The sequence below is a fragment of the Quercus robur genome, chromosome 12 (genome assembly GCF_932294415.1).
Source record: "Quercus robur chromosome 12, dhQueRobu3.1, whole genome shotgun sequence".
Taxonomy (NCBI): domain Eukaryota; kingdom Viridiplantae; phylum Streptophyta; class Magnoliopsida; order Fagales; family Fagaceae; genus Quercus; species Quercus robur.
Genome location: NC_065545.1, coordinates 19715537 through 19738412, shown reverse-complemented (window position 1 = coordinate 19738412; position 22876 = coordinate 19715537). Strand labels below are relative to the sequence as shown.

The window sequence follows — 22876 nt, the reverse complement described above, 5'->3', positions numbered from 1 at the left end:
GTGGATTGGAATGATGCAACACTCATAGCGGAAAATTTCAATAGTATGGCCTTGAATGCTTTGTTTTGTGGGGTGACCAATGAGGAATTCAAGAAAATATCATCCAGAGAAGTTACTAAGGAAGCATGGACCATTCTTGAGACCACCTATGAAGGTACCAAGGCAATAAAGATTGTGAAGTTTCAAAGACTCACTAGTAGTTTTGAAGAAATAAGGATGGAGGAAGATGAGACCTTTGATGAGTTCCATGCTAAACTCAAGGATATTGTGAATTCTGCTTTCAATCTTGGAGAATCTATTGCGGAATCCAAAATTGTTAGGAAAATACTTAGGTCCTTACCTGAAAGATTCCATACCAAGATCACTGCTATTGAGAAAGTGAAGGACATTGATCAACTTCCTTTAACTGAGCTTGTAGGGGACTTTCAAACCTATAAGACGGGATTAGGCTCAATGGGAAAAGGTGGAAAGAGTAAAAACTTAGCTCTTAAGGGTATAGAGGAAGAGATTGAGGACTCTAAAGATGAAGATGAAAGTGAAGATGAAGATGAAGATGAAGATGAGGATGAGGAGAGATAACTTTCATAACTGATGAGATTATCAAGCTTCTTCAATTTAGGAAAAATGATAAGGGCAAACCTCTTAGGAAATCTAAATCCTCAAGGAAGGGCAAGAATGAGAAACCCCTCATCCAATGCCATGAGTGCAAAGGTTTTGGTCATATGAAGATAGAGTGCCCAAACTACCTCATGAAGGAAAAGACCAAGAAGTCAAAAGATAAAGGGTTGGTTGCTACCTGGAGTGATACTGAGAATGACTCTTATGACTCTTATGTGGGTGAATGTAGTCACGTTATGGCCTTTGCTGCCTCAACCGATAAGGTGATTGTGGAGAGTGCTAATGACAGTGAGGATTCTTTTGATGATGAGGTATCTAAGAATATGACCCTTCAAGAAGCCTATGATAAGCTATGCACTAAATTTATAAAATCTGAGAAGACTTCTCATCTTTGTAGAAAAGAGCTTAATGAGGTAAAAATTGAAAAAGCTGATCTGTTAGTCAAACAAGATGAGACTACAAGGTTAGTTGAGACTCTTGTTATGGAGAACACCTCATTAGAAGAGAAGGTCAAGAATCTCGAGGTTGAGCTTAGTCAAGCTAGAACTCAAATAGAGAGGATGTCTAGTGCAAAGCTTGATGAGATATTAAGTGCTCAAAAGCCTAGTTCTGATAAAACTGGCTTAGGATATGCTGTTTCCTCCAACCCCTCCTCTTCCACGGTTTCTGGATCAAGGACTGTCTTTGTGCCACAATTTGAGATAGGTGATAAAGGTATGAAATCCAAAACTGTTTTGGCTAATTCTAAATCCTTTGTTAGACATCATGTTTGTCACCATTGTGGTGTTTCTGGACACATTCGTCCTAATTGCTTTAAGTTGTATCCTCATAAGCAATTGTCCATATGGTCACAGGCTTCCTCTCAATGACCTACACCTTTGTTTGGAGAGTTATTAAAAGCTTTGGGCTTTTTAACTCACTTTCAGGAGAATTATAATTCTTCTGTGTCCTTAAGTAGACATACTAGGACATGCGCCTTTTCATCTTCACGGCCAAAGGCTCGTGCTGTGTGGGTGAGAAAGAAGCCTATGTCTTCTCTGTTTATCTTCTGCTTTAATTCTTTCTATCTAATGTAGGACTCTCTTTGCTTGATTTCTTATCTTCTTTTGGAATCATGCTTTCATGCATTTGCACCTTTCTATTATGCCTTCATGCATATGCATATTTCTTTCATACTTTCATGTTGTTTGTCTGTTTTTGTTTGGTTTTTTAGTCTTTATTTTGTTTGTTTTTCAAAATAAAAAGAGAAAAATCAGAAAAATACAAAAATAGTGTGTTTTGTGTACATTAGTACTTGTATACCTTGGATGGACATTGAAAAAAAGTTTTCTAAACTTTGTATCTTTTGTATCTTAGATGAGCATCTCTATGCACAACTAAGCAAGTGAGATTTGTGGCTCTTGTTTGTGATGAGTAAGATTAAGTTATCTCTTGTACTTAACACTTGTATCACTCTTTTTTATGGAAATGACTAAAAAAATCCTAAGAGAAAGACATAAATAACTATCTCATCACTGTTGCCCGCCAATCATGAAATGACATCTGTGTGTTTTGGCATAGCAAAATTGGAATGTCAAAAGATTAATATAATTGGGTATTTCTTTTCTATCTCTTATATGTTCATGCATGATTTGCTTAAAAAGAAAAATATGCAAAGAAAAATAAAAAGCAAAAAGATCAAAATGCTTTATATATGATTGCAAGCATGTATTCTAGGAAATGTGAGAGTTATAGGATATACCTTGAAGGTGATAGTCTCCATCAAACAGTTATGATTTTTTGTGAGTTAAAGTGATTTTCTCATATCTCAAATCGTCATAACATGTATACACTTTTGAAATCTTGTGATATTTTTCACACACAACACGCAATATTCTTTGCTACTCTTGATACATGTGCAGTTACAATGTAATTTGGCCATCACAAGGTTTTACATGTGTTAATGTATACTCACTAAACTATCTTGACTTGTTTTTGAAATATAAAATTGGTTAGACTTGCTTAGTGTGTTTGTGTGTTTTGGGATCTATGTGCATAACATTTTTCTTGTTAAGAGATTTTTTTTCACATGTTTTGCATCCTTCTATTATCTTGTTATCCATAGCATATTATTTCATTACATTCATGTATTTATATGGATTTCTTGTGCCCCCTTGATCATCCTTGATCATTTTTATGTCTTTCGGGTGAAACTTTCTAACTTTTTGTACCCTTTGTCAATCATGACAAAAAGGGGGAGAAATTGTGGGGATTTTGTGTTTTTCTTTTAAGATTCTACATGTTAGGGGGAGAAATACATGCTTCTGTAAGGGGGAGATGTGTTTCATCTTATTAGGGGGAGTGCTTACCTCCTTCTTCTTGTACACCGGTCTTGTGACCATGTTTACATACATTGTACTTTTTCTTCTTTATATGTTGATGTATGTTTCTTTCACCTACCCTTACATGTGTTGTTTCTTTTCTATCTTTATACTCATGTTTCTTATATATTGTATGCAATCTATTATTTCTGTCTCACACTAAGATGCCTTGATGAGTTTTGTTTAAAGTGTTTCAGAAATACAAGTTGTCAAAGTCTTTATTGCCATGAACTCTCTTCTTGCAAAGTTTTTCAAGAGTTTGTGTTAGGATAGATTTTATTGTATTCAACAAGTGAATATGAGTTGAGTGATTTATGACTTCCCTCATATGTTCATTTGTTTGTTGTGGTTTTGTCACAGATTGTCGAATGGGGAGATTATTAGGACATATGTGATTCACTTGTTAGGAACATATGTCACTATTTTATATAATTGGCTAATCCTTTGACAAAATGCACTTTACTTGTATTTGGGTAGATCTAGAATGTGTTTAATACTTCAAGAAACCTTGTTTCAAGTTCAAGTGTTAAAGCCATGCAAGTCTATCCAAGAATCAAGTGAGAAAGTGCTGAATTTTAAAGCTCGATAGCTGCTCAACACCTCTCGACAGCTAGGCTATCTGTCGAGCTATTCAAGTGATTTTTATCGCAATCTCGACACCTCTTGATAGCTAGGTCAATCGATCGAGCAAATTTCTGTCCCCTCGACACCTGCTCGACACATCTTCGATCGATCGAGAATTACGAAATTAAGATTTCCAAATCTGATTTTCGGCCCATGCTGACATGTATGTGTAAGACTTCTTTTCTCCTAACCCTAGACATATATAAAGTTTATTTTAGAGGTCGTCACATAAGAGAATACAATGAGAACATATGCAAAAGGTGACTGATACCTTATTCTCTCTAAAAAGAAGCTACTATGTCTTTGCACCTTAGGGTTTTATAACCAAGTGCTTCTTGATTTTCATTGTTGATGAAGTGAAGAACTTTGCAGCCAACATCTTCTTCTAGTTGGTGTGTTAGTCACATACTGGGAGCCGTGCATCATTGGTTAGTCACATATTGGGATCCGTGCAAAAAGGGTGGCGTTCATATATTGAAGAGTTCAGAGATTCTTAAGCGATAGAAGGTTTCTACTGTGAGTTCATCTACGGAGATTGTAGAGTCTAGGGACAAAGGTTTTGTACTAGATCTGAAATTTCTCTTTACTATAGTGAATTGCTTTTCGGGAAGGTTTCCCCCTAGGTTTTTTACTGTGAAACTAGTTTGTTTCATTGGTTTTCCTAGGTCATCATATCTTGTCTTATTTATTTTTCCACTACATGATTTTGACATGATATTGATATTTGTTTGTTTTAAAAAGTTTTATTCATAATAAATCTAATTAACAACTTGGGTTTAAAATTTGTTAATTCTATCAACTGGGGTCTAAATTTCCCAACAATGGGTCTAAACTCTAAACTCGTAATCCTGTTACAAGGTATTCAGATTGCTTCAGAAACTTCAAATACTTTACTAGGTTCCCTTTTTCTTCTCTCTTAGCATTTTATATTGTTGGAGACACTTTATTACATTTGGTTAAAAACTTTAGGTGAAACTATTCTTTTAATCCTTTAATTATGTGTCATAACTCAATTTTTTCCTGGCCTCTTATTACTGTCAAAACTAACTATAACTACTCAATTTTTAAATAAAAAAAATTAATTGTAAGAACCAAAGATACTTACATGTCTTTTTTTCTTTCTTTTTTTTGCTCAAAAAAAGATATTTACAGGTCGAACTACTCAAATTTATAAAACAATGTTACTGACATCACTTGATTTTTGAAAAGAAATGGAACTAGAAACAACATTAAACTTTATCTCAAAAAAACCAAAAAAAAAAAAAAAAAAACTGTTCCAAAATTGTATAAAATAAATCAATGCAAAATAAAGACTTAACAAATAATTTTGGGACTAAATTTGTGTGAGGGGCTATACAAAATGCATTGTCACAAAGTGTAAACCGAATACAAGCCACTCCTAAAGGGCACTAATTAGAGAAGGAACCAAGTGATATTAAAGAAGTCTTTCTGGGACCGATGTCATCACATAACAAGTAATGTCATAAAGACATGATCAGAATCATATTTATTGTGCCCCAACAACTTTACATCACATATAATGTGGTTTGGTATGTCCCTTCTAGGGGCAAACTGATAGCTGCCCATTTGTATCCTATTGACCCACACGTTTAATGACAAGCATCAAATCAACTCAAAAACTTGAGTTTAGGGAATACTTTAGTTTTGGGTGAAAAAAAGATAATAACTAGCTTGTATAAATAGGGTTGAACGATACGAGTATGAAAATGTAATCTCATAACTTAAGCTCTCATTTACTGACTTTATCATCGGAGTGTCATTGATAATTCTTTTGGGAGAGGGCCGAACTCACCCAAATATTTAGTATTTGTGTAAAAGACATTATCAATGGATCATCCCCGATCAGACGGTCTTCCCTTCTCTAAAGAATCCCACCTCCCAAAATTTGTAAAATCTATCCTAAGATTTATATGGGGAAAGTATGTCACACTATTGAGAATTTGTGAGGGGGTGGTCGATCGTTCAACTGAAGATTTGAAGAGTGAGGGGGGAAGCTACATCCGAGTAAGGGTAACTTTGGATGTTTTCCAACCTCTTTGCCGAGGAAGGATAATCAAGCTTGATGAAGAAGAGAAAATTTGGGTCAATTTTAGGTATGAACGATTACCAAATATCTGCTATTGGTGTGGCTGTCTTGATCATGGAGACAAGGAGTGCGATCTCTAGATTCAGAGTAAGGGTACTCTCCAAACAACTTCCCAACAATTTGGATTGTGGATTTGGGCAATTCCAATGGGTTCATCAAGGAAGAATGTGGTTCGGGTTTCGGGGTACTATGAAGATAGGAGGGAAAATATCTCGACATAGCAGCGAAGGGCAAGCAAGTTAAGTCCGACTCCAGTGCCACCACCAAAAACTGTGAATCAAATAGATAAGGAAAATTCTAATATGGAGGTGGATTTTGTGGAAGTTCCAAATTTAAAATCCCACGAGTCCACGGTTTTAAAAAACAATTCACATCCTGTTTTCCAGGATCTCAAAAATAAAGGAGTTTCTTTTTCTTAGCAACTAAAGGATATTGATGATGATCTTGGGATTTATGGGGATCCCTTGAATTTAGCACATGCCACAGTTACCAAAACACGTAAGAAAAAATCTCCACCATTTGATTTAGGCACGTTAGGGGATAACCTGGATGCAAGTCAGAGTATGTCACGTGCTCCAACTCTAGTTCCTCCACTCCTTCAGAATCATGCTACACCCCTTCATGATATTTTCAACAATTTACAGGTATCTGATATCCCTAATGGCATTGCCCAGGCCAAATGGAAGCGCTATTCTCACCATAGATGATTCTATTGGTTCCAAATAGCCCATGGACATGGTTATTGATCATAGTGAGTTACCAAGCAAGAAATTTTTGGTTTCACACAATGATAAAGAAAATTACTCTATATTGGCGGAGGTTGGCTTCCAGCCCCGCCAAGAGCAATGAGTTGCATAGTTTGGAACTGCAGGGGGCTTGGGAACTAACTAGCAGTTTAAGAGCTTGTAGAATTGATGAAGGCAAAAGCTCCCTCTGTCGTGTTCTTAGCCGAAACATTGGTAGACGAAGCAAGGCTAGACTATGTAAAAGATCGGATTCGTTTTGATAAGAAGTTTTTTGTTCAAAGAATTAATAAAGGTGGATGTTTGGTGTTGTTTTGGAAATATGATATCAACATTGATGTAGAGTCCTCATCACTAAATTATATTGATGTTACGGTCAATAAAAATTTCGGGAAAGCTTAGAGGTTCACTGGTTGCTATGGTGAGCCTGAAACACATAAAAGACATGAATCATGGGATCTTCTTCATCATTTACACAGTCAAAACTCCTAACCCTAGCTTTGTGCTGGAGATTTTAATGAGATTACCAGGTAATCTGAGAAGTTAGGAGGAAGATTAAGACCACACAACCAAATGCAGATATTTAGAGAAGTTTTAGACGAATGTGAATTTAAGGATTTGGGGTTCAAAGGCTTCCCTTACACTTGGAGTAAACATTGTCGTAGTGGGGTGTCAATTTGGGAAAAATTGGACTAAGCAGTTGCTTCACATGAGTGGTTTACAGAATTTCCAGGTACTCGAGTACATCATATTGACAGCATGACCTCTAATCATAAACTGTTATGGGTTGATTTATCAAACTTGGAATTTTAGCAAAAGAAAAAAAATGTTTAGGTTCGAAGAAATGTGGCTAGCTGATAAAGGCTGTGGTGAAATAGTTGAAGGCGTATGGCAAGCCAGCTATGAAGGGGCTGAAAAAACAAAGGTGATTCGGAAATTGGAAAATTGTGGAAAGGAATTGACTAGAAGGGGCAGGAATTGTTTAGGCAATATTCGAAGAAAGTTGGAGAAAAAAAGAAAAGAACTAACACGGGTTGAGAGATTAGCTTTACAGGGAGGAGGTTCGTTTTAGGTTGTGCAATTGCAGAAGGAAATGAATTTGCTTATGGACAAAGAAGAGAGGATGTGGAGGCAAAGATCACGTACACTTTATATTAAAGATGGGAATCGAAATACTTGCTTTTTTCATTGCCAAGCCATTCAAAGAAAACGAAAAAACTGCATTGTTGGAATCCGAAACCAAGCGAATGAATGGTGCATCTAGCAAGATCAGATTTCAGCAAGTTTCTTGGAGTATTTATCAGTAGTTATTTACTTCATCAAATCCAAAAGACTTGACAGTAGATTTAGATTTCATTCCTCAGATTGTAACTGAAGACATGAATGATATTCTAACAGGTGAATTTCAAGCATGGGAGGTTGAGGCCGCTTTGAAACAAATGGCTCCACCCAAAGCTCCGGGACCGGACAGAATGCCTCCCTTATTTTATCATAATTTCTAGGACTTGGTAAAAGGTGATGTTATCAACACTATTTTGAATTTTTTGAATTCAGGTTTTTTGCCTAAACCATTAAATCATATATTCATTACCTTGATTCCAAAAACAAAAAATATGGAGAGGGTTACTGAGTTTAGATCCATCAACCTTTGCAACATACTTTACAAATTTTTTTCAAAAGTATTAGCAAACAGATTGAAGAAAGTGTTACCTCATATCATTCCCAAACATCAAAATGCCTTTTTGAAGGGTCGCTTGATCACTGATAATATCCTCGTGGCTTTTGAAACACTACATTATATGAAAAATCATAACTTGTGGAGTTTGGGTTTTATGACCTTCAAGTTATATATGAGTAAATCCTATGATTAGGTTGAATGGTCTTTTTTGAAAGATGTCATGTTGTAGATGGAGTTTAATGATCGGTGGGTGGTTCTAGTCATGGAATGCATCACTTCTGTGACATATTCCATTTTGATTAATAGGGAACCCAATGGAAACATTAAACCAAGTAGAGGTATTCGCCAAGGAGATCCACTTTCCCATACCTTTTCGTGTTGTGCTCGGAGGGCCTACATAGATTGATACAAAAAGCAAATTGTAATGGTGATATCAAGGTGTATCTATTTGTCGTAATGGCCCAAAACTAACACTCTTGCTCTTTGCAGACGATAGTCTTTTGTTTTGTTAGGCTACCACCCATGACTATCAAAAGGTTGGAGATTCTTTCTTCCTATGAACAGGTTTTAGGGCAAAGACTGAATAGAGACAAGACAACTCTTTTTTTTAGTAAATCCACTCCTATTGATATGCAAAATTAGATTATGGGTGATCTTGGAGTTACAGAATTGAAGCAATATGAAGATTATTCGGGTTCGCTCGCTATGGTGGGGAGGAATAAAAGAGTGAGTTTTGATCAATTGAAACAACGAGTATAGAAGAGATAATAGGGATGGGAAGGAAAAAGTTCTCATTAAATCAGTGATTCAAGCAATCCCCACGTATACCATGAGTTGTTTTAAGCTTCCGTTCACCTTGTGTTATGAAATTGAATTGCTCATTTGGATATTCTGGTGGGGACAATGGGGGGATAGAAGAAAAATCCATTAGATGAAATTTGATGATATGTGAAAACATAAAGATCAAGAAGAAATGGGTTTCAAGGATCTCACAATGTTTAATGAGGCAATGTTGGCCAAATTAGCTTGGAGACTCCTTCATGATGACAATTCCTTCTTTTATAGAGTTTTTAAGGCAAGATTTTTTCCTAAAGGGTCTATTCTTGAGGCAAAAGATTCATCCTCGGCCTCGTATGCATGGAGAAGTATACTCAAGGGAAGAGATGTTATTTCTAAGGGTGCACTTTGGAGAGTGGGTGATGGGAAACAAATCAAAATATGGGGAGATAATCGGTTACCATCTAAAAATAAGGCCAAAATCACCTCACCTGTGTTGTATGGACAAGAGAACTCTTCAGTGGCAGTTTTGATCAACCAATCTACAAGAAGATGGCGAACTGATGTTATTGACCATGTGTTTGGAGCAGCAGAAGTAGAAGTTATAAAAAAGCATCCCTCTAAGTTCATCCAGTCAACAAGACATGCTAATATGACCTTTTACTCCAACAGGCCCACTCTCTGTCAAATCAGGTTATGGTTTCTTGCATGAGGGTTCTACACCGAAGCAGTTGACAACCTAAGAATTAGTTTTCTGGAAAAATGTATAGGGATTGGAGGTTCCTAACAAAGTAAAAAACTTTGTTTGGTGAGCTTGTAGGGAAGCTCTTCCAACAAAAGCCAACTTGTGTCGCAGGAAAATTGTCCAAGATGCCCTGTGTGAAAACTGTAAGGTGAGGAATGAGGATGGTTCACATGCTGTTTTCTTTTGTTCTGATGTGCAGGAGGTATGGAAATTAGAGCCACAATAGAGCTAGATCTCGGCGTTGGAAGGGAAACCTGTGATGGATATTTTTACACATGCTTTCTCAGAGAACAAAGACACAACACTATTGGCATTCACGGGGTGGGCTGTATGGAACCACAGAAATCAGATTCGGTTCAAGGAAGCTACGTGTCCTTTGAACCAAATCCTTAACTTGGCGAAGGAAAGGAAGGCTAAGTTTCAACACACTCATCCAACCATTTCGAAACTGCTACACAGAAGCACACCAGGTGGAAGCTGCCAAACTTAGGTGGTTTTAAAGTAAACTACGACGGAGCTATTTTCTCTGAGCAAGGAAGAGCTAGAATTGGAGTTGTGATTTGCAACTTGAAAGGATGTTATGGAATCTTTGTCATAGCAAATTCCCCTTCTGGCAATCGTGGCTCAAGTAGAGGCTATAGAGGTGAGAAGAGCAGTTGAATTTGCTTTGGAGCTCGGCATCACTACTGCAACTGTAGAAGGAGACTCGGACACCATTTACAAGGAGCTGATCAACTCAAATTTATCTTTAGCTTTACACAAACATTTGATTCAAGATGTAAAACTATTAGTTTCTTCTTTTGATTGTATTAGTTTTACCCATATTCGTTGACAAGGAAATAATGTAGCCCATGGGTTGGCTAAATGGGTAATTAATTCACTCAATTTAACTGTCTGAATGGAAAGATGTACCACCGAACATTCTTCATGTTCTTGAGGCTGATTTAGCCTCTTTGATTAATTAAAGGAGCAGGTTTCATTTTCAGAAGGAAAAAAAAAAAAAAAAAAAGAAAGTTAAACCATTAGGGTCCATTTAGGAGTTTATAAAGGAATGAAATGGAATTGATTTAGTAGGGAAAGGAATGAAATGGAATGGCATGGAATTTAAAAATCTTGTTTGGATGTTATAAAATAAAGGAATGGAAATGAATGGAATGAAATGGAAAGTAAGTAACATCGTTTGGGAGTGATATTGGAAGGAATGGAATGGAATCATTTTATAATAACATTATTATTATACTCCTCATTTTAAAGAACATAAAAAATAATCAATGAGAACTTATAATTGCTTTGAAATGCTTAGTATTTAGTGGATGATGTGAAACTAGTTAGCCACAATTGGGTCTGTGTTAGATTATTGAATTATAATATTGTTTTGTCAAGGTGAATAGATTGCATCACGCTAATCAATAATTTAACAAATGAAGATAATGGCATGAAAAATTGACAATAGCACAATTTCTTTATTTCAATTTGCAAATTTTTTTTAGAGCTGCTAGTTTTAGATTGGATCTTTTTTGGCTGGTGTGCTTTATGATGGATTTGATAATTTACTACATCTCCATCTCCCAATTTCGTTAAGGAAAAAAGAAAATTTTATTGTAGCTAAAAAACAAGTTATGTATATTTCTATGTTGTAAAGAAATTCACGCATCACATATTTATTCTCAACAAAATAAATATTGTCTAACAATGCAAACAAATATCTTTTAAAAAAAAAAAAAAAAAAAAAAAAAAAAAAAAAAAAAAACTCCGGTAATGAGTCTTGCCAAAACAAACAAAATAACATAATCCATTCCAAAACTAAGTTTGGCCAAAAAATCCCACACTTTTTTAATTTTTAGGCCTAGACATCAGTGTCAATAAGACACATTTGTGCTCATGATTTGGGCAACCAAAGAACATCTCTTTATATGTTGGATTTTCCATCAAAAATATGTAGGCCTAAGTCTTTGATATTGGATCTAAGTCCAATACACCCAAAGCTGCGTGAACTTCTGCTCCATATGACTTTGAAAAGCACTTTGCCATAACCTCAGTCGCCCTATCAATTACCTTTGATACATTATCAAATGACTGGGAAATTACATTCCTGAGTTCATCATATTTTGTCAGTCGTCTTTTCTTGCTTTTAGAAGACATTACATCTTGTGATGACACTCGAGAACGTGCAACATTAATTTCTAGTGACTTCTGATCATCTTCCACTTCAAAGTTCTCCAAAGAAACTTCATTTTGAGATATCAAATTATCAATCTCATCAATAGTGGTCAGTGCAGCATACCTAGCACGTTTCTCCTTTGCAGTTTCAGTATGATCACCTTTTGCTCTATCATTAGCCCAAAGTTGTGCCATCTTAGAGTAGTTGAGTATAGATGTTGTCATCCACTTCTTGGCTGCAGGTTTAGACTTTTACAAACCAAGACAAATGGTTAAACAACAGATATAATTATGTAATGTAAAATTAAACTCACAAAAAATGGTAATTTACCGCTATGAGTGGCTCCCAAACTTCTGGTTCAGCTGTCCACATATTTAAAGAATCATTCTATCCAAAACCACTCAATCCATCTTAGAGTAGTTGAGTATAGATGTTGTCATCCACTTCTTGGCTGCAGGTTTAGACTTTTACAAACCAAGACAAATGGTTAAACAACAGATATAATTATGTAATGTAAAATTAAACTCACAAAAAATGGTAATTTACCGCTATGAGTGGCTCCCAAACTTCTGGTTCAGCTGTCCACATATTTAAAGAATCATTCTATCCAAAACCACTCAATCCATCTTTAAATATGTCATAGCATTCATGAAAATTCTTCTTCAGTGTCTTTTGTCGATTTTTCACCTTATCCTTGTTGATCTCCATGTCAAATTTTTTAACCAATTATTTCACTATGTCATCATATGCCTTAGAGGTAAAAGTTCCATTAACTCTACCACCTATGATCACCTGATGTAAAAAAGCATCCACTAAAGCATCATCCATAACACTACTCCATTATACTTCTTTGCTTAGATCTCCACCATTCTTCTTTGATATCTTACCCATGCTATAATTAATAGGACAAAAAACACATAAAATATTGTGTAAATATTAATATTAATTATCAAAAGGTAGAGAGCAATATCAAAATAAAAAGAGAAATTTGCATAACATTTAGGTCTAAGTAATTGAAACATAGCATAGTCTTAAACGACATGACAACAATAAACCCAAAAGCTATCATATTTGGACATAATTTTGCCACATGGCTGATGTTATAGAATCTCTTATAATATCTCCTTGCCTAGCATCCTTATCATCTTCTCTTGGAGTAGGGGCCACACGTTCATAATGAGAATGCAAAACCTCTTCATCAACTTTAGCAATAATACTTTCACCAGGATCGACACCCATTAAATAATTATGAAGTATGCAGCATGCTAAAATGATTTCATTTTAGGTGTCAACACAATAATTAGGCTCTATAGTACTTGCTATGATAAGAAATCTCTTTTTAAGTACACCAAATGCTCTTTCAATAGTAGTGCGCAGTGATGCATGTCGCAAATTAAATAATTCTTTAGCATTTTAAGGAGGACGAACAAAGTATTCTTTTAAATGATAGCGCACTCCCCTATAAGGTGCAATTAGACGACTTCTATTCATGTATCCTGCATCAACAAGATAATATTTACCTAATAAACAATAACAACCATTAATTATATACTACAAATTTTTTAATTATAAATAATACACCCTAATACGTATTTGAATTTTACCTTGTGGGATTTTCAAGTTATCGTTTCTAGTTAAAGCACTCTTTATTATTCTTGAATCTGAAGCAGTTCCTTCCCAACCTGGTAATACGTATGTGAATTTTAAATCAAATGAGCATGCCGCCAACACATTTTGTGTTGTGTAACCCTTCCTATCCCGATATCTTGGTGCATCCTCATTAGATACTTTGACACACACATGTGTTCCATCAAGTGCCCCAATACAATCCTAAGATTAACATTATCTCTCAAAAACATTTACCTTAAAATATATTTGTACTATACTACTATCAAATATAAATTATATGCATGATATATTTACCTTAAAATATGGGTTGAACCTACTACTTTGTAGTATTTCAAGTGGCACTTGGGTTCCATCAGGTTGTCGAAGGAATTGATCCTCTAACATAATTATTGATCTTAACACGTTATGAAAATGGCGACTAATGGTCTCACCGGAACGACAAAAAAAGAAGGACATTGTACGAGTCGTCTGATTATGTGAGCATGTGAAGAAACTTGCCAACTTGCTCTTCAACCGTGGCATGCTGTGTGTCTTGAAGATCACCATCTCTCCGCAAAATGTTACACAAACCTTGAAAGCTTGTGGACTCATGCGTATTACATCATAGCATTTTTCACTATTCTTAAGTCGAGACATTAGTTCATCACGAACTTTTTGTCTTTCTATGGTTGATTGTGTAGGAATGTAGGGAACATGTCTTCTTTTTAGTTGTTGCCTTTGATGGATAATGTAACACAAATAACGGCATGCAACATGAACCAAACCTAGTTTCCGCACAAAATCCGAAAAAATTATGGTCTTAAGTACTTCATCATTCAAATCCATCTAAGTAAAAAAATAGTTATGTTATTAGTCCAACTTAGAAAATTATGGACACATGTTCTAAAAAAATAATACCGTTTAATGTTTACAACCTTTCACCTTCATGCGTCTCAATCATTGTTAGTAGCATTGGATACTTTATGCTCATGCCATCAAAGTACCCAATGCAACTAATAATGATTTTTTCAGCACTGTTGTCTTGCACACATCCCACAATAACACTAGATTCACAGCCATGGCAGCAAAGAGAAAGAGGGGTTTTATACTTTTTTTTTAGAATTAATATGTCAAATATTTTAATAGTAGTAGACAAAGTGGTATAAAGTATATATCACAAAGTGGCATGAAAAAATTTATATTAAAAATAATCAACTCCAACTCATTAAAGTTTTAAACCACTATTATTTTAATTAAAATACTTTTCATTTTTTTCAATAATGCATCATTTATTAAGAAGAAAAAAAAAAATACAATATTGACCGTTAAAGGAAAACTGTTTCTCAACATGTCAGATCTAATGGTGAGGATTGAGTAACCTATAAAAAAGCGTAGTACCATTAACGAACGCTCGTGACTCGTGCACTAGTTCCAACCAAATTCTCCAAATCTCTATCACTATCAGCTTAGCTCCGTAGTGCGGTGACAAGTGACAACGCAAACTCTCTCTCTCTCCCTCTCTGACTCTCTTTCTCATCTAATGGAAAATATCAGCTTCTCACACTGAGGAAACCCCATGATGTAAGTTCCATTCCCTCTCTCGTTTGATCGTGTTTGAATGTAAAGTTTTGATTTTGGCTCCTGGGTATCATTTTTTTGATGATTTGAAGTATTTGTTCTTGGTTTTGGATTCTGGGCGTTACTGTTTTGATAATTTGAAGTATTTGTTCTTGGTTTTTGACTTCTGGGTGTCACTGTTTTCATGATTTGAATTTGTTATTGGTTTTGGCTTCTGGGTATCATTGTTTTGATGATTTGAAGTATTTGTTCTGTACTTTTAGCTTTTCTTCTCAACTGGGTGTAATTCAATTTTAGTATTTACGAGCTTATTTATTTTGTATATCTTTCTAGTCTCGATAATCTGATGATGGTCCAGTTCATTGTCAAATAAATTTTATGCCTTTTCTCGGCATCTTGTGGGCATTGAATAGGTTAATTGCATTATGTGGAATTTAAAAATGATTACTTTGTGTTCAATGATAGCATTTAAAATGAGTCTATACGTTGTTGTGAATGACTATTTTACATAAGCACATCTCAGGGAAATCGATATCTTGTTTGGAAACAATTTTGGTGATCTGTTGATACAATTTTCTCCCGTGTTTTGCTTTAACTATTTGTGAAGTTATCTTCTGTTAATGCATGTAATTGAAGCTTTTCAGTCTGGCTTATTTCTGCAACACTACAGTTTAAATTTGGTCCTGCAGCTAAGTCATGCAAGTCAAACATTTTAGTCTGTTTCTTGGTATAAACTAATATTAGGGAAATTGGCCACAATACTAAATGTTCTGTTTGATCTATTTATTCAAAAACTAATTTCTTACTATTTTGAAATTTGAACAGAAAAAACTTTCAAATTTAGGAGGATAATCTTCTTCACGCTTGCAAACATCTTACCCTCTTTCTTGTTTGGGATATGCTTTTTGGACAATAGATGGCAACTCTTCCACCATCACTTGCAATACAGTCCTGCTATTTGAAGTGTAGAATCAGTGATGTTTCTAAATCATCACCTGCCTGTCATTATATATATAGAAACCACATCAGATATGGCTTTGAAAAAATGGATTTGGAAAGAAGGCTAATTTGTGATGAAGTTTCACAGAATGTGGTGAAATCTTCTTGCCGGCATCTTAATTCAAGATTCTTTGCTACATCACGAGTTTTGGTTGAGGAAATTGAACAGAAAGACAGCACAATTACTGAAGCTGATAATCGGGAAAAGGCATTAACTTATCTATTTTGGACAGAAGTTGGTGGTCAGGTGAAAGTTTTTGTTAGAAAGACAAGTGTCAAATATGCTGTGAATATTGAAGTTTCATCGTTACAACTACAAAGCATTGATGATAGACTGATATCAAGTTGGGGCAGGTACAGAGCTGATTCGTCAAGTTTCATACCTCTGGATGTTCAAAGTTCAGTTCCAGATTCTAGAATCTCAACCAGTGAAACCCCATTCACACAGACCTCCGCTGGCAGGTTTGCACTTGAGTTAGAGTTTGAAGCAAAACAAATTCCCTTCTATCTCTCATTCATTTTAAAATTACCATCAGATTCTGGCTCCCGTGGCTCAGAAATTAGAAGTCATAGGAAGACAAAATTTTGTGTGCCAGTTGGTTTTCGTAAAGGTTATCCAGCTCCATTGGGTCTCTCCTTTTCACCTGATGGTTCCATGAACTTTGCAATTTTTTCAAGAAATGTAGAAGGTGTAATTTTATGCTTCTATGATGATGCAAAAGCAGATGAACCTGCTTTAGAGCTTGATCTAGATCCATACATCAATCGATCTGGTGACATCTGGCATGCCTCATTTGAAAGTGCATGGACTTTTGTGAGCTATGGTTATCGGTGCAAAGGGTCTCTACTTCAGAGAAACAATAATAAATTTGATGCAGGGCAAATTATTTTGGATCCATATGCTAAGATTATTGTAAATTCTATTCCTAGTAGTGATGGATCTCAGAAGTATCTTGGACAACTATGCAAGGAACCTGGTTTTGACTGGGGTGATGATACTCATCCTTACTTACCAATGGAAAAACTAGTGGTGTACCGGTTAAATGTGAGGCACTTTACGGAGCACAAATCTAGCCAGCTAGCTACTGATGTAGCTGGGACCTTCATTGGTTTGACAGAGAAGTTGCAGCATTTTAAAGATCTGGGCATGAATGCTGTTTTACTGGAGCCAATTTTCTCGTTTGATGAGAAAAATGGACCATATTTTCCTTGTCATTTCTTTTCACCCATGAATCTGTATGGACCTTCTGGTGGTTCTGTATCTGCTATTAACTCAATGAAGGAGATGGTAAAACAATTGCATGCCAATGGGATAGAAGTTTTGTTGGAAGTTGTTTTTACTCATACTGCAGTCTCTGGATCGCTGCAAGGCATTGATGATATATCCTATTATCATGTGAATGAAGGTGAGGATTTGGAAGCAACAAATTATTTGAATTGTAATTATCCTATTGTGCAACAATTGATTTTGGATAGTCTGCAACATTGGGTGACTGAGTTTCATATTGATGGATTTTGTTTCATAAATGCTTCATCTTTGTTGAGAGGGTTTCATGGAGAATACTTGTCTCGCCCTCCCTTGGTTGAAGCAATTGCTTTTGATCCACTACTCTCAAAGACCAAAATCATTGCAGATTGCTGGGATCCACATGACATGCTACCAAAGGAAACTCGTTTTCCTCATTGGAAGAGATGGGCAGAAATTGATACAAAATTTTGTAACGATGTGAGAAATTTTTGGAGGGGTGAGGGTCTTCTAAGTGACCTTGCGACACGGCTTTGTGGGAGTGGGGACATCTTTTCAGATGGACGAGGCCCAGCATTTTCTTTCAATTTCATTGCTAGAAATTTTGGATTAACTGTTGTGGACTTAGTCAGCTTCAGTAATGATGCATTAGCTTCACAGTTAAGTTGGAATTGTGGGGAAGAAGGACCTACAGATAACACCACTGTCCTTGAAAGACGGCTTAAACAAATCCGTAATTTTCTCTTTGTCCTGTATATTTCATTGGGTGTTCCTATTCTTAACATGGGAGATGAGTGTGGCCAATCTTGTGGTGGTTCCCCTGCATATGGTGATAGAAAACCTCTTGATTGGAATACTCTAAAAACGGGTTTTAGTATTCAAACCTCGCAATTCATCTCATTTTTGAGTTCGTTGAGAATGAGGCGAAGTGATCTTCTTCAGAAAAGGAATTTCCTGAAAGAAGAAAATATTGAGTGGCATGGAAGTGACCAGTCTCCTCCTAAATGGGAAGATCCATCATGCAGATTCCTGGCCATGACATTGAGGGCTGACGAAGTGGAGAGCCCATTGAACTCTGAATCTTCTTCCCATGTAAGGAGGGGTGATTTATTTATTTCTTTCAATGCAGCTGACCATTCAGAGAGTGTTATTCTACCCCAACCCCCAGAAGGGATGTCATGGCGCTGTTTGGTTGACACAGCTCTTCCATTCCCAGGGTTTTTTTCAACCAGTGGTGAACCCCTTCCTGAGCAGATGGCAGAATCAGTTGCTTATGTGATGAAGTCTCACACTTGTGCTCTATTTGAAGCTAGCAGCAGCCCAAAAAGTAACTGAAAATTTCCCAGACCTACTCTTCCCCTTCCACAATGTAAAGTTAGTACCTGTGAGAGGTTGAACCCCTTTGTTGTATAATAATGTAATAATAAAATTGAAGTGCAGCAGATCATAATGTTCTTTTAGTAGTCAATAGCTGCTGAAAAAACCTGTGTAAATTCATTAATAAGATTATTATTTTTATCTTTACCAAAGGATGTGACAATTATATTAATCCCATTTAGTTTTACGTTAAAGACATAATTTTTTAAGCTGCTTCAAGTGATTATGTCCAGAAATTAAGCATGGACATGCTTGGGTTAAAGTGCTCTCACCAATGTACACAGTTCCAACACATGTTCACAATCACACATGGTTGTACGATATGTGGAAAAACCGATTCAGTCAACATTTCAAGGTTTGGTCATGCAAACCTGTACTTTGGAGGCAAAACTTCTAGTCTATGCAGCAACAGAGCTTTTCTTTGTTCAATTTCTTTTCCTTTAAAGAATTCTCAGCCAAAAGAATTGAATATTGGTTGCCTGTAGGGTATGCTTGGGTTCAGTACACACCAGGCGAACCCATACATATTTTCTCAATAGGCCCAATGAAGGGCAGTGCTCTCACCAATGGGTTTTGTTTTTCATTCCATGTTTTAATTGGTTTTAGCAGAACTGTGTTTATTTTAGTGTATGAGAAAGTGTTCGGTTTTGTGTGATTAAATAAAGCTCAAAGTGCTGAACTAGGTGATGTTTTGTGCTAAAGTGAATGATTGATTTGGCATGAACATAAACTGCATAGCGAATGCCCCTAGATTAGCTGGCAAATGGTTTTGTCAGGTGGATTTAGTTGTCAATTGGTTTTATTGGTTAGAGGCAAGCTCTTCTTTAGAAAGGTTCCAATAAATGAATAAAAGTGAATTTGAATGGAGAGGATGATTTAGAAAATCTCTTCGCTTGTGCATAATTAATCATTAGGCAATTGAAGCTTATTTATTAGATGAAGCTTGAAAAATGAACTACTACATAAAAATTGCAGATGATGGTTTAGGAGTTTTGATTCATTACGTGCTCCTTGTTAATCATGATACAGTAAGCACTCAAACATAATTTGTTACTAGCATTTGTGTTGTAGAGATGGTGTAACATCATGGAACCAGTTCAACTTTTATTACGGGGGAGTTTGGGATAGGCCATTGATTGTCACATCCACTAAACTCTGAACTCTTTAACAAGTGTAGTAGAAGTGACCACAGCTTTAGTCCTTTAGGCTTATAGCAGAATTTCAAATAATGAAGAGATTTACAGCTGAACAATGCTGTTTCTGTTTAACTTTACCACGCCACGCGTCTTACTTAACTAATGTTCAACTGAAATGGTGTCGTTTAGGTCTAATACAGAACTCTTCTCCTACATAACAGAACAGAGAATTTGCTCTGTTTAGAGTACAAAAACAGAGCATTGCAATGCATTAATACATGGACAACAATTTTGACTACTATGTCAAATAACCATAATAACACAATACCATAACTGACAGATAATACATCATAACTTAAGTAAACAAACTAGAAAATTAAACATAACAAGGAAACTCTTCTCACATGAACCCACTAGACTATACTAAATAAAGCTAGCTTTAATTCATTACTAAAATTCACTTTTCTTCAGCTTTGTCTTCTTCTTCTTCATGGATAGGCACAGCTTGAAGAATGAGTCGACCACCTTTTCTATGAGGCACAATACGCAGCACAGCACTTGAGCTCAACGGTGCTGGGAAACTACTACTCCTACATTCTTCATCATTCTTCTTTGATGATGAAGATGAAACTTGCTGCTTTTTTTGAGAATTCTTTTCAGTACTAATTTTTTTGTTTTCAGTGACAACCGCACCTGTATCATCACCTAAGATTTCTGCGGTAGTGTGGGAATTGTTGTCAATTTTAGCTTGGAAGAAGCTCCAGCCACCCAAGTTTGGCTCACTTGAGGACATGTTTTCACAATGGAGATGTGGAGAATGCAAAGAAGAAGATGGGTGAGTTGAGACTTGAGAGAGAGAAACAGAGGCCTGAAATTTATAGTGAGATTTGCTAATCTTTCCTACATTGAGGCTTTGATTGCATAACAGTAATAGTCAAATTGCCTCAATCTTCTCAAGACTGGGGGGCTTTGTTTGCATGAACAATAATAGTAATTACCCACTAACTCAATTATTCTTCTTTAGTTTGTTCATTGAATCTTTAACTTGATGTTAGATGATCATGTTATATAAGTTGTGTTCAATTTAATAAACACACTTGCACTTGTTACTTGGATTAAAACCGTCATTTCGTTTTTGTTTTTTTGAAGTAGTAAGTTTTATTGGACCTCTCTGGTTGATCCTATGCCTTCTAAAGTTAAAAGAGAGATTCTATTTTCTTGTTTAGTATCTTCCATTCCAAAAGGAAAGAAAAAAAAAATTTATAGATTATAATTTTTTATAATACCTTTTTCTTGATGTAAAATATTTTCTTGTCTTTGTTGGCCATTACTTAATTTCTATTGCAACTTCCTAGGTTCGATGTTTAACATCCATCTGAAATCAAAGCATGATGTAGCCTTAATTTCAGAACCTCTGAAATTAAGATTATAAAAACAATTCTTGTTACGTTAAATCCTAAGTCCTAATGCTGTAGAAACATTTGTGTAAACTATAGTAAGCAGTTCAAAATTCAATTACTTAAAAACATTTTTATTTTAAAATTTAACTGAATGATAGAAATCTTTTATATGGATTCATCTCACATGCATGTCCATCTGAGCTTGAAGGCATTAAAGCACTGCTTTCATAGTTTAGTGATATGCATATTTTCAGTCTTGCTTGGACTATCAATTTTCTGGTTACATTCATACAGAAAATCTTTCTTAGATTGAGGTTTTGTTGCATAACAATAATAGCAAGTTTTAACTCTCTATTATTGTAAGTTTGTAACCCATCAACTAAAAGCAATGACCAGCCATTGCTATATATTGCCTCAATTTTCACAAGGTTGGGGCTTTGTTTGCATGAACGACAATAGTAATGAACCACTAACTCAAATATTCGTCTTTAGTTTAGTTCATTGAATCTTTACTTTTGGATGATCATGTTATAAAGTATTGTTCAATTTAATTCACATCCATGCACTTTTCCTAATTTGCTTGGTGATGGGAGAATTTGATGTCAGTGTAACGATGCAAGAAGCAATATGGTTTTGAGAAGGGTAGCTTTTGTGATTGGAAGACTGTTTAACAGCTAAGAAGATGGTGATAATATTCTTATATGTGGATGTGGTGTATTACTATTATTTTTTCTTGCATAACAATAATAGCAGGTTTTAACTCTCTATTATTGTAACCCATTAACTAAATCAGCCATAGCTATAAATTGCCTCAATTTCTCAAGATTGGGGCTGTGTTTGCATGAAAGATAATAGTAATTAACCACACTCAATTATTCATCTTTAGTTTGGTTCATTTAATCTCAACTATAAGTCGTGTTCAATTTAAGGAATACAAACTCATGCACTTGTCCTTATTTTGCTTGGTGAAGGAAGAATTTGATTTCAGTTAGAGATGCAAGAAGCAATCATGGTTATTGGTTTTGAGAAGGGTATCTTTTGTGAATTAATCTTTGGACAATCAGGATAATTTACAGACAGGAAAATACCCATTTAGCCTAAAGTTATAGGCCTCATTTTTGGTCAACCACTAGTAAGTTCAATATTAGATGGACATAAGCCCAGTCAAGAGAGGGGAATTGGGATTGTTTTTATTTTTAATGGGCAAAAGATAAGTCCACTCGATACTTCTTTTGTCAAATCCTTGAGAGGCATCTTACCAAACTTGGTTCTCACCATTATCATTACTGTGAGAGAGCTGTTTGGATTTCTGGGAAGCAGTTAGGAAGGAACCAATCTTCATTGGTTGATGCTACGGTCTAGTAGCGGAATCCGGGAAGCTAGAAAAGAAAAAGGTTCGGCGCAATCTCGTTGGAGCAAGAAGCTTAGAGGGCTTAGGTACACTGGGTAGATTAGGCTTGGAGGGTCTATTGCTGTCCATGTATCCCAACTATATTTTCTAGTGGATTGTTTACCGCTTGGAGGGCGGCGGAGAGGTTTTACGCCGAGGGCTTCGGTTTCCTCTTCGATAACGCATCGCGTATTGTCTTTGTGTTTGCATCTTCCTTCCTCTCTATCTTTGCCTTTTCATTATCTGCTGTGAATTGTGATTTTAATTTGACTTAGATAGTTTTACCAATTCCATATTATAGCTTATGTTAAGTTTCCGCACACTTGTTG

The 22876-nt window shown here is 35.7% G+C and overlaps 1 protein-coding gene across 2 annotated transcripts; it reads left to right on the top strand.

Moving 5' to 3' along the window:
* Positions 1-14826: 14826 nt before the first annotated feature.
* LOC126708569 (isoamylase 2, chloroplastic) lies at positions 14827-18773 on the top strand. Of its 2 annotated transcripts, none has more exons than XM_050408358.1 (2): positions 14827-15002; positions 15916-18773. In XM_050408358.1, the coding sequence occupies exon 2, from the start codon at positions 15916-15918 to the stop codon at positions 18577-18579; it is 2664 nt and encodes an 887-aa protein (XP_050264315.1). In that variant the 5' UTR covers positions 14827-15002; the 3' UTR covers positions 18580-18773. The 2 variants fall into 2 exon arrangements, with proteins under 2 accessions (XP_050264315.1, XP_050264314.1); XM_050408357.1 differs by having other exon boundaries at positions 15825-18773.
* Positions 18774-22876: the final 4103 nt, after the last annotated feature.

Coding starts and splice junctions, on each gene's coding strand:
- LOC126708569 (XM_050408358.1), top strand. CDS start 15,916: ATGGCAACTCTTCCACCATCACTTGCAATACAGTCCTGCTATTTGAAG.